This window comes from Panulirus ornatus, chromosome 58, assembly GCF_036320965.1.
Source record: "Panulirus ornatus isolate Po-2019 chromosome 58, ASM3632096v1, whole genome shotgun sequence".
Lineage (NCBI taxonomy): Eukaryota > Metazoa > Arthropoda > Malacostraca > Decapoda > Palinuridae > Panulirus > Panulirus ornatus.
Window position 1 is genome coordinate 21,774,416 of NC_092281.1, and position 12,898 is coordinate 21,787,313.

Genomic DNA, 12,898 nt, shown 5'->3' on the forward strand with positions numbered 1-12,898 from the left:
GGTTATTTAATGTATGTATGACTCATGGTGAGGTGCCTGAGGATTGGCAGAATGCGTGCATAGTGCCATTGTACAAAGGCAAAGGGATAAGAGTGAGTGCTCAAACTACAGAGGTATAAGTTTGTTGAGTATTCCTGGTAAATTATATGGGAGGGTATTGATTGAGAGGGTGAAGGCATGTACAGAGCATCAGATTGGGGAAGAGCAGTGTGGTTTCAGAAGTGGTAGAGGATGTGTGGATCAGGTGTTTGCTTTGAAGAATGTATGTGAGAAATACTTAGAAAAGCAAATGGATTTGTATGTAGCATTTATGGATCTGGAGAAGGCATATGATAGAGTTGATAGAGTTGCTTTGTGGAAGGTATTAAGAATATATGGTGTGGGAGGCAAGTTGTTAGAAGCAGTGAAAAGTTTTTACCAAGGATGTAAGGCATGTGTACGTGTAGGAAGAGAGGAAAGTGATTGGTTCTCAGTGAATGTAGGTTTGCGGCAGGGATGTGTGATGTCTCCATGGTTGTTTAATTTGTTTATGGATGGGGTTGTTAGGGAGGTGAATGCAAGAGTTTTGGAAAGAGGGACAAGTATGAAGTCTGTTGGGGATTAGAGAGCTTGGGAAGTGAGTCAGTTTTTGTTTGCTGATGATACAGCGCTGATGGCTGATTCATGTGAGAAACTGCAGAAGCTGGTAACTGAGTTTGGTAAAGTGTGTGAAAGAAGAAAGTTAAGAGTAAATGTGAATAAGAGGAAGGTTATTAGGTACAGTAGGGTTGAGGGTCAAGTCAACTGGGAGGTAAGTTTGAATGGAGAAAAACTGGAGGAAGTAAAGTGTTTTAGATATCTGGGAGTGGATCTGGCAGCGGATGGAACCATGGAAGCGGAAGTGGATCATAGGGTGGGGGAGGGGGCGAAAATTCTGGGAGCCTTGAAGAATGTGTGGAAGTCGAGAACATTATCTCGGAAAGCAAAAATGGGTATGTTTGAAGGAATAGTGGTTCCAACAATGTTGTATGGTTGCGAGGCGTGGGCTATGGATAGAGTTGTGCGCAGGAGGATGGATGTGCTGGAAATGAGATGTTTGAGGACAATGTGTGGTGTGAGGTGGTTTGATCGAGTAAGTAACGTAAGGGTAAGAGAGATGTGTGGAAATAAAAAGAGCATGGTTGAGAGAGCAGAAGAGGGTGTTTTGAAATGGTTTGGGCACATGGAGAGAATGAGTGAGGAAAGATTGACCAAGAGGATATATGTGTCGGAGGTGGATGGAACAAGGAGAAGTGGGAGACCAAATTGGAGGTGGAAAGATGGAGTGAAAAAGATTTTGTGTGATCGGGGCCTGAACATGGAGGAGGGTGAAAGGAGGGCAAGGAATAGAGTGAATTGGATCGATGTGGTATACCGGGGTTGACGTGCTGTTAGTGGATTGAATCAGGGCATGTGAAGCGTCTGGGGTAAACCATGGAAAGTTGTGTGGGGCCTGGATGTGGAAAGGGAGCTGTGGTTTCGAGCATTATTGCATGACAGCTGGAGATTGAGTGTCAGCGAATGGGGCCTTTGTTGTCTTTTCCTGGTGCTGCCTCGCACACATGAGGGGGGAGGGGGATGTTATTCCGTGTGTGATGGGATGGCGATGGGGGTGAGTATGGGCAGACAGTGTGAATTGTGTGCATGTGTGTATATGTGTGTGTATATATGTGTGTACGTTGGGATGTGTAGTTGTGTATGTTTGCGTGTGTGGACGTGTGTGTGTGTGTGGGGGTGGGTTGGGCCATTTGTTTCGTCTGTTTCCTTGTGCTACCTCGGAGGCGCAGGAGACAGTGACAAAGCAAAATAAATAAATAGATTTTTTTTATACTTTCACTGTCTCTCGCGTTAGTGAGATAGCGCAAGGAAACAGACGAAAGAACGACCCAACCCACCCACATACACATGGATATACATACACGTCCACACACGCACATATACATGCCTATACATTTCAACATACACATATATATACATACACAGACATATTCTACATACACGTGTACATAATTCGTACTTGCTGCCTTTATGCATCCCCGTCGTCACCCTGCCACACATAAAATGACAACCCCCCCTCCCCCCACATGCGTGTCAGGTAGCGCTAGGAAAAGACAACAAAGGCCACATTCATTTACACCCAGTCTCTAGCTGTCATGTATAATGTACGGAAACCACAGCTTCCTTTCCACATCCAGGCCCCACAGAACTTTACATGGTGTACCCCAGATGCTTCACATGCCCTGGTTCAATCCATTGATGGCACGTCAGCCTCGGTATACCACATCATTCCATTTCATTCTATTCCTTGCACACCTTTCACCCTCATGTATGTTTAGGCCCCGATTGCTCAAAAAGTTTTTCACTCCATCCTTCCACCTCCTATTTGGTCTCCCACTTCTCCTTGTTCTCTCCACCTCCGACTCATACATATCCTCTTTGTCAATCTTTCCTCACTCATTCTCTCCATGTGACCAGACCATTTCAATACACACTCTTCTGCTCTTTCAACCACACTCTTTGTAGTACCATTACTTACTCGATCAAACCACCTCACACCACATATTGTCCTCAAACATCTCATTTCTAACACATACACCCTCCTCCGCACAACTCAATCTATAGCCCATGCCTTGCAACCATATAACATTTTTGGAACCACTATTCCTTCAAACATACCATTCTTGCTTTCCGAGGTAATGTTCTCGCCTTCCACACATTCTTCAACACTCCCAGAACTTCTCCTCCCCCTCCCCCACCCTGTGACTCGCTTCCACTTCCATGGTTCCATCCGCTGCCAAGTCCACTCCCAGATACCTAAAACACTTGACTTCTCCAGTTTACCTCCATTCAAACTTACCTCCCAATTAACTTGTCCCTCAACCCTCCTGTACCTAATAACCTTGCTCTTATTCGCATTTACTCTCGGCTTTCTTCTTTCACACATTTACCAAATTCAGTCACCAGCTTCTGCAGTTTCTCTCCCGAATCAGCCACCAGCACTGTATCATCAGCGAACAATAGGTGACTCACTTCCCAAGCCCTCTCATCCACAACAGACTGCATACTTATCCCTCTCTCCAAAACTCTTGCATTTACCTCCCTAACAACCCCATCCATAAACAAATTGAACAATCATGGAAACATCATGCACCCCTGCCACAAACCAACATTCACTGAGAACCAATCACTTTCCTCTCTTCCTACATGCCTTACACATGCCTTACATTCTCAATAAAAACTTTTCACTGCTTCTAGCAACTTGCCTCCCACAACATATACTCTTAATACATTCCACAGAGCATCTCTATCAGCTCTATCATATGCCATCTCCACATTCATAAATGCTTGATGCAAATCCATTTGTTTTTCTAAGTATTTCTCGCATACATTCTTCAAAGCAAACACCTGATCCACACATCCTTTACCACTTCTGAAACCACACAGCTCTTCCCCAATCTGATGTTCTGTACATTCCTTCACCCTCTCAATCAATACCCTCCCATATAATTTCCCAGGAATACTCAACAAACTTATACCTCTGTACTTTGAGAACTCACATTTATCCCCTTTGCCTTTGTACAATGGCACTATGCATGCATTCTTCCAATCCTAAGGCACTTCACCATGAGCCTTACATACATTGAATATCCTCACCAACCAGTCAATAACAGTCACCCCATTTTTTTAATAAATTCCACTGCAATACCATCCAAACCTGCCACCTTACCGGTTTTCATCTTCCACAAAGCTTTCACTACCTCTTCTCTGTTTACCAAATCATCCTCCCTGACCCTCTCACTTCGCACTTCACCTCAACCAAACCACCCTATATCATCTAACACATTCAACAAACCTTCAAAATACTCACTCCATCTCCTCATATCACCACCACTTGTTATTGCCTCCCCATTAGCCCCCTTTCACCGATGTTCCCATTTGTTCTCTTGTCTTACGCACTTTATTTACCTCCTTCCAGAACATCTTTTTGTTCTCCCTAAGATTTAATGATACTTTCTCATTCCAACTCTCATTTGCTCTCTTTTTGACCTCTTGCACCTTTCTCTTGACCTCCAGCCTCTTTATTTTATACATCTCCCAGTCATTTGCACTATTTCTTTGCAAAAATCATCCAAATGCCTCTATCTTCTCTCACTAGTAATCTTACTTCTTCATCCAACCACTTACTACCCTTTATAATCTGCCCACCTCCCACACTTCTCATGCCACAAGCATCCTTTGTGCAAGCCATCACTGCTTCCCTAAATACATCCCATTCCTCCCCTACTCCCCTTACGTCATTTGCTCTCACATTTTTCCATTCTCAGTCTCTCCTGGTACTTCCTCACACAAGTCTCCTTCCCAAGCTCACTTACTCTCACCACTCTCTTCACCCCAACATTCCTCTTCTTTTCTGAAAACCTCTACAAATCTTCACCTTTGCCTCCACAAGATAATGATCAGACATCCCTCCAGTTGCACCTCTCAGCACATTAACATCCAAAAGTCTCTCTTTCACACGCCTATCAATTAACATGTAATCCAACAACGCTCTCTGGCCATCTCTCGTACTTACATACGTATACTTATGTATATCTTTTTTTTTAAACCAGGTATTCCCAGTCACCAGTTCTTCTTCAGCACACAAATCTACAAGCTCTTCACCATTTCCGTTTACAACACTGAACACCCCATGTATACCAATTATTCCCTCAACTGCCACATTACTCACCTTTGCATTCAAATCACCCATCACTATAACTAGGTCTCGTGCATCAAAACTGCTAACACATTCACTCAGCTGCTCCCAAAACACTTGCCTCTCATGATCTTTCTTCTCATGCCCAGGTGCACAGGCCCAATTATCACCCATCTCTCTCCATCCACTTTCAGTTTTACCCATATCAATCTAGAGTTTACTTTCTTACACTCTATCGCATACTCGCACAACTGTTTCAAGAGTAATGCTACTTCTTCCTTTGCTCTTGTCCTCCCGCCAACCCCGACTTTACTCCCAAAACATTCCCAAACCTTCCTTTCCCTTTAACCTTGAGCTTTGTTTCACTCAGAGCCAGAACATCCAGGTTCCTTTCCTCAAACATACTGCCTTTCTCTCCTTTTTTCTCATATTGGTTACATCCACACGCATTAAGACACCCCAGTCTGAGCCTTCGAGGAGGATGAGCACTCCCTGCGTGACTCCTTCTTCTGTTTCCCCTTTTAGAAAGTTAAAATACAAGTTAAAATATAATATACATAAAATATTTCAATTTCTAAAAGATGGAAAAGAAGAAAGAGCAAAGTAGGGAGTTCTCATCCTCCTTGAATGCTCATGATGGGGTGTCTAAATGTATGTGGATATAACCAAGATACGAGAGATAGGTACTATGTTTGAGGAAAGAAACCAAGATTTTATGGCTCTGCTGAGTGAAACAAAGCTCAAGGGTAAAGGGGAAGAATGTTATAGAAATGTCTCAGGAGTAAAGTCAGGGGTTGGTGAGATGACTAGAGTTAAGGAAGGAGAAGCACTACTCCTGAAGCAGTTGTGGAAATGAGAAAGAGTTTAAGGAAGTAAACTTTAGACTGATGTGGGTGAGATGAAAGTGTAAAGCAAGAGATAGGTGATTATTAATGCTTATGTACCTGGTCATGAGAAACAAGTGTTTTAGGAGCAGCTTAATGAGTGTTAGCAGTTTTGATGCAAGAGGTATTAGTGATGGGTGATTTGATGTGAAAAATTAGTAATATGGGGTATTAATCATTATTATGAATGGGATTGGGTAATTTGATGTGAAGGTGAGTAATAAGGCAGTAATATGGGGTATTAATCGTTATTATGAATGGAAATGGAGGACAGCTTGTGGAGCAGTGTGCTGAAAGAGGGCTGGGGATTGGGAATACCTGATTTAAAAAGAGGGACTTCAACAAGTGTGTGGATGTGAGTAGGAAAGATGGTCACTGGGCATTATTGGATTACGTCAATTGATAGGCATATAAAGCAGAGACTTTTGGATGTAAAGGTGGTTAGAGGAGCAGCTGGTGGGATGTCTGATCACTATCATGTGGAGGTTAGGGTGAAACTTTGTAGTTTTAGGAAAAGATAAAACAGTATTAATAGAGAAAGTGGTGAAAGTATGCAAGCTTGGAAAAGAGATTTGTGTGAGAAGATAGCAAGAAAGAGTAAAATAGCAAAGGTGAGAGTAAATGAAGCAAGGGGAGGGAGTTGATGAAGAATGGGATGTATGTGGCCTGCAAAAGGTGGGAGGTAGGAAGATTAGAAAGGGTAGGGAATGGTGTAATAAATAAGTAAAGTTAATAGTGAAAGAAAATAGGTGTTTTGGTGGTACTTACAGGGAAGGAGTGCAAATGATTGCGGGATGTATCAGAGAAAGCAGCAGGAGGTCAAGAGGATGGTGTCAAGGTTGAAAAAGAGGGCAAATGAGAGTTGGGGTGAGCGAGTATCAGTAAACTCTGTGGAGGGTAAAATGTTTTGGTAGGAGGTTAATGATATGCAAAAAACAAAGAGAATGAATAGGAACATTGATGAAGGAGACAAAAGGGGAAGTGGTAACATGTAGTGAGGAGGAGATGGAGTGAGTATTTTGAAAGGCTGTTGAATGTGTTTGGTGTTAGGATAGCAGATGTAGGATTTTTGAGTCAGGGTGGTATGTAGAGTGAGAGAGTCATGGAGAGTGGTTTAGTGAAGAGAGAAGAGGAGATGAAAGCCATAGGTAAGATGAAATGTGCCTAGGTGGCTGGAGTAGATTGTTTTGCAGTTGAATATATTAAGAAAGGGGATGAATGTGTTGTTCATTGCTTTGGAAGAATTTTCATTGTATGTGTGTATCATGGCGAGGTGTTTGAAGATAGACAAAATGCATATGTAGTTCCACTGTACAAAGCGAAGGGGGTAAAGGTGAGGGTTTGTACTACAGAGGTATAAGTTGCATGTACCTGGTAAGTTGTATAGGAGAGTAGTAACTGAGAGACTGAAGGCATTTTCAGAGCATCAGATTAGGAAGGAGCAGTGTGGTTTCAGAAATGATAAAGGATGTGTGAATCAGGTGTTCGCTTTATAGAATGTATGTGAGAAATACCCTGAGAAACAGATGGATTTGTATGCATCATTTCTGGATGTGGAGAAAGCGTATGAGATGCCTTGTGGAATGTCTTAAGAATATACAGTGAGGGAGGAAAGCTACTTGAAGCATTGAGAAGTTTTTATAAAGGGTGTAAGGCATGTATTTAAGGAGGAAGAGGGGAGAGTGAATGGGTCCAAGTTGGTGAATGATGCCATGACGGTTGTTTAATTTGTTTATGTATAGGCTGGAGAGGGAGATAGACACAGGAGCCTTGGAGAGGTAGGCAAGTATGCAGTCTGTAGGGGGTGAAAGGGCTTGGGAAGATGATGTTTACTGATAATACAGTGATCCAGGGTGTATAAAATACACATGTGGAAGACCAGCACACTACACCATGCCAGAAAGAATATGGGATATGGTAAACAATCACCAGTGCCTTAAAACACTAGTTGGTGAGTAAACTGATCACTGTTTGGAGGTGTACCCACGATGTGAAACATTTTAAGTATCTTAATTTTTCTTTTTTTTTTTGGATAATAGAGGGTTGCCAACTGGAATTTAGAAAATACCTTGTTTTGAACATTTTATTGAGTAATTAATGAAAGGTTAAGAGAGAGGTGTGGTGGTAAAAAGAATGTAGTTGAGATAGCTGAAGAGGGTGTCCTGAAATGGTTTGGACATATGGAAAGAATGAGTGAGGAGAGGTTGACAAAGAGGACATATGTGTCAGATGTGGAGGGAACAAGGAGATTAGGGAGAGCAAATTGGAGGGTGAAAGGCATACATGGGATAGAGACAATTGGAACGATATGGTGTACAGGAGTCGATGTGCTGTCAGTGGACAAAATCAGGGCATTTGAAGCATCTGGGGTAAACTGTGGATAGGCCTGTGGGGCTTAGTTTTAGATAGGGAGTTGTGATTTTGGTACTCTGCACATGACAGCGAGAGAGTGGATGTGAGCAGATGTGGCCTATCTTTGTGTGTTCCTGCCCCTACCTCACTGATGCAGGAAATTGCGATCAAGCATGGAAAAGGAAAAGAAATATTAATGTAATAGATCAGCTTGCTTTAGTTGCCTAAAGAAGTACTTGTATGCAAAATGTTTACCTTACATCACGCAGATATACATAAGTAACTTCCTATCCAAGGATCCTTTTCTGTGGGGCTACTGAAGCACTTAGAAAGCTGATTTTTCAGCTCTCTGTTTCCTAAAATACAGTTTTCTCTTTGGCTAATCCATTGCAATTATTGATGATTTTAACTTGTCACTCTAATCCTGTCAATAGTGGTGTTCCTATTCATTATCTCATATGATTGATCTATTCCCTGTTATCTCTAATTATCATTCATCAACTTCTAACCCTATTTATTTACATACTGATAATTCCACTTTATACATTTCAAGTCCCTCTCCTTTACCAACTCATTCTAATGCTCATAATCTTTCTTGCACTGAATCTATCTCCTCTTTCAGTTTGGACCTGTCTTGCTTCTTGAAGCAGGGAAACACTAACTTGTTTAATTTCAGTGGTGCTAAGATGCAGGTCCTCCCTATTTTGCTTTCTAAGTGTTGCTCATCTTCCTCTCTTCAGTTTTAGAATGCCACTGTTCAGCCCTCTAAAATCATAAATATGTTGTGCAAAGCCATAACTTCCACTCTATCCTAGAAACAACATATAATCATTGTCTCGATGTATTATTCCCCAAAGCTGGAGGTGCTATAGAGGTGCCATAGTTATTTTTCTTGTGAACACCTCTTCCATACCTACAAAATTTTATTAATCCTAGTATTGGGTACTGCTTACATATCTAGAGTGGTTCTGTGTCCACCTCCCTGTTAGTAAGAGAGGAATCAAAAGCTTTCTGTTTCATTAATTTTTCAGGCTTCACCTGTCTGTAACCTTCACTTTCTTTCCACTTAGCACTTGTGTGGTGTCTATATGTGTCCTTGCCACCAAGATTTGACCCCATGGATTTTATCTAGCTGTTGCTTCTTTTTGTTTCTCTGTGGCGACTAGCCACATAAGGATTGATAGATGTGATACCTTCTCTCCTTGAACAGTGAAGCTTTGGAATTCTTTTCCTTATTTTGACTTGCCCACTACTAATAACCTCTCTGCTGTTAAGGGTCAAGTCTACAGCATTTGTAGTGATGAATGATCTCTCTACACTTTTCCCCCTTTTTTTCTTTTCACCCAAGATGGCCTTCGATTATGGCATGTATTGCCCATAAAGTGTTAGCCAGTGTGAAATAAAAGATTAATCCATACGTTGACCTAATAAAAGCAGGAAAGGACCAAGTGAAAAACTCGTTTAGTACAAATTAGTAAATAGCAGATTTGCTACCAGTTGTGATTGGACACATAGTTTTGCTTTCTATCCACAAAATATAAGTTACTAAGTTAGACAGTGTCTTATCCTGATGTACACTATCCCTCTCCTTATTACCTCCTCACACATTTTACCACAAAATGTTTATTTTAGGCTTGGGTCTTATTTCTTTTTCTCTCTGTAAATGTCTCTAATTTCTTTTTTTTCAATGGAGACCTATTCATGATGAGAACTTCTGTCAATAACCATTGTCTTTGACTTAAGAAAAAAATAGTAGGAACAGTGGGAGGGAATTGGGCCATCCCCATCTCACAGCTGTAAAATCATGATAGTGTGGTGGGTAGTTTGACTTGCTATGAATGAAGAGATCTGTTCATTTAGAATAAATCATATAATTGTTACTTATTTTTTATCTGAAGATTTGATGCTTGGTGTAGAAGTTAGATATTGGTAGTAGTCATATTTATATGTCAAACTTTAGAGAAAAGAATTAATATTTGCTCATATAAAATGCACTTAGTGTTCTCAAAGAACTGCACTGTCACTTCCTAAATATCAGTATCGTAACCCATCAACTGCAGATGGGATATATACACCTGTGTTTGTTTGGTTATTTATGCTTTTTAAAATATTTTTTGCACTGTGGCTGGGGTGCATATATTAGAGATTCTTGAATCATTTACCTCAGCCATGAGGCAAAATATATCTGGTTGTGGTTTTCCACACATTGTTACCAGATGCTACAGCCTAAATTTTTTCCATACACTTGTCAGTATGTGTGATGCCAAGAAGCCTATTCAAGATCTTTACCCTCACATTATATAATAATTTGTGATGCTGTGACTTTCTTACAAAATAGTAGATACTAGTGATGAAAAAACCCTGTGATAATGTTTTTTAGTGATAAAAACTACCAAAAACACCACACATCTCATAATATGTGCATGACAGTATTCCTGCAGCTTTTCCTTATCATAAAACATAAGGTAAGGGGAACATTGAACACACTGTGTTTCATGAGGTTGATTAGTATCTCAACGTATTTACAAAAATATGATTTAGTAAACTCTAACAAACTTTTGGAAATATACTTGTAGAATATTTGAGAATGGCCCACACACAGAGTGTACAGTGATTATTAGGACTGACACAGTTAAAGGTTTAATCTGCTTGTTTTTTATAAACAATAATTTAACATCATTTTTACTCCATTGGGGAATAACATGTGATTTTTGGAATTATGGGACATTGCTAGAATTATCATTTTACACTAATTAATAATGTAGTATCTCATACTGGTTAGACATACATTGATTCGTATCATAGGTGATTCTTGTGAAATATGCAGATACATGCAGTGCTGTTTTTTATTAGGAAAACCAGAAAAGGCATACATATACATAAATGAATACTGATATCTTGAATATCCAAAATGCTTCCTATGATAATCCAGGGAGCCAGTGAGGATGAGAAGACTATGGGTGAAAAGGTTGCAGAGCTAGTGTCTCCTGGCCGTGAATTGAAGGTGAGTAATTTTGCTTCTCGTTTTCATGTCTCCATGGTATTGCTTGTTAGGACTTTAACTGCATATGAGTGTTTGGAGAAAACATTTAATGAATCGCCTTGTTTTAAGAGTAATGTAATATTTGACATGTAGAGTTGAGAAATCTTTAAAGGTTTTCCTTCTTTTGTACAAATTTGCTATTTCCCACATGAGAAAAGTTGCATCAAGACCGGAGTGCAAAGAATTAATACAATTTTTAACTTTTGCCTTTTTTGAACCAGATAAAGCTATTATTTTCATAGATTTAAAGTAGAAAATAAGTTTTTATAATTGTTTAAATTTTAAGTGATCACATGTATTGCACTGCTGAAATATTCATGTTCAGGGATGATATTAGAGAATCTACTGCAGTGTTAAATCCTCTACTTTCAAACTATTCAAACTACATATAAAGTTGATTAGAATTTTATTGCAAATAGCAACGACCAATTGAGGTGACACAGTATCATGATAATCTGTTTAACACTTTGGGAAGCCTGATGATGACTTCGCCATCATCTGCAAAGTGAACCTTCAGTGTGTCAGCTTTTAGTGACAGGCCTGTGAATGTATGCAAGCAGTTTTGAATTTTGATGATTCTTTTAAAACTATATTTGTTTTTTATTCATTGTTCTATGATATTGCTTACATGAGTGATATTATTATACCAGCTATTGCTGGTTGTATATTTCTACGTTTATATTTGTAAGCCGTTCCTCTACCATTCTGAATGAAAACCAGTTACATCATGTACCAGCAGTACAGTCATCAGTCATTAGAATTTTAAAAGCTATTATATATACTATAGTGCCTTTGTAGAGCACCATTATATATATTTGTAGATATGTTTATCTTTTCTACTCTTTCACAGCACATATTCCTAATTCTTATGTGAGATGCACTTAATTATGTGTGTTAGATTTTTTAGAATTTATAAATTGGATGACATATGGCATCATTAGAGCATGAGAATATATATTATTGGTGTTACTATACATGTCCTTGTTATGTGTGTGGAAATTTTTTGATAATACTATGTATGTCATTAAAGTGCCATTGCATTGAATTTTAGGAATCGTTATTCGTATGTTACTGATCTCGTATAGATCTGAAATTATAATGAAAATGTTTGGAAAAGTATATCCATGACAATTTGCATCTTCCTTTTTTTTCACCTTTTCGTCTCCGAATTTTGACATACTTCCCCAATACTTTTCCATGCACAAGGTGATGCCAGAGGGAGAGGAAGATGATGACTTCTGGGCTAGTCTGGGAGGGAAAGGAGATTACAAGACTTGTCGTGACCTAGACAAGCCTCTTCTGTATCCCCGACTCTTCCACTGCACCATCTCTCCTGCTGGCTGTCTTCGGGTCAGCGAGGTGTCTAACTTCTTCCAAGAGGTGAGATGGCACCACAACATATGGGAAATTTAGTGCATCAGTAACTTTGGTTTAAATTCAAGGAACCATAGAATGTCAATCATGTGTCAGAACTGTTATATATCATAGTTTTTATGTATGTTTATTGTATGTAGGAATTTCTTAATCTCAGCATACAATCATGTGAGGTAGAACTTATGTGTTTCATGTTGCATGGTATCTTCTAAGACAAACTAGGTAAAAAGAATGTGAAATGATGTGTTCAGCTAAAAGAAAGATTTGTCTTAACAGGATCTAAATGAGGATGATGTGATGGTCTTAGACTCTGGTGATGAAGTTTATGTCTGGGTTGGACAAGGCTCTGATGATCAGGAGAAGGAGAAGGCCTTTGCAATGGCAGAGGTGAGTTAACAGTATGCTTCTGCCTCTGCCAGTATTGAATGTAATTCATTTTTGATTATATATATATATATATATATATATATATATATATATATATATATTTTTTTTTTTTTTTTTTCAAACTATTCGCCATTTCCCGCATTA

At 39.5% G+C, this 12,898-nt stretch overlaps 1 protein-coding gene across 5 annotated transcripts in view; it reads left to right on the forward strand.

The window, feature by feature from the left end:
• Nucleotides 1–12,898, forward strand: part of Gel (Gelsolin) — a 186,569-nt gene that overhangs the window by 148,178 nt on the left and 25,493 nt on the right. For all 5 annotated transcript variants that reach the window (XR_011716933.1, XM_071695548.1, XM_071695546.1 and 2 more), the window contains exons 16-18: nucleotides 10,883–10,954; nucleotides 12,200–12,373; nucleotides 12,644–12,754. Coding sequence is in view for 4 of the 5 variants with exons in the window: in XM_071695548.1 (XP_071551649.1) it covers nucleotides 10,883–10,954; nucleotides 12,200–12,373; nucleotides 12,644–12,754 (357 nt within the window). In the remaining variant the exon portion in view is untranslated. The remainder of the gene's footprint in view (nucleotides 1–10,882; nucleotides 10,955–12,199; nucleotides 12,374–12,643; nucleotides 12,755–12,898) is intronic.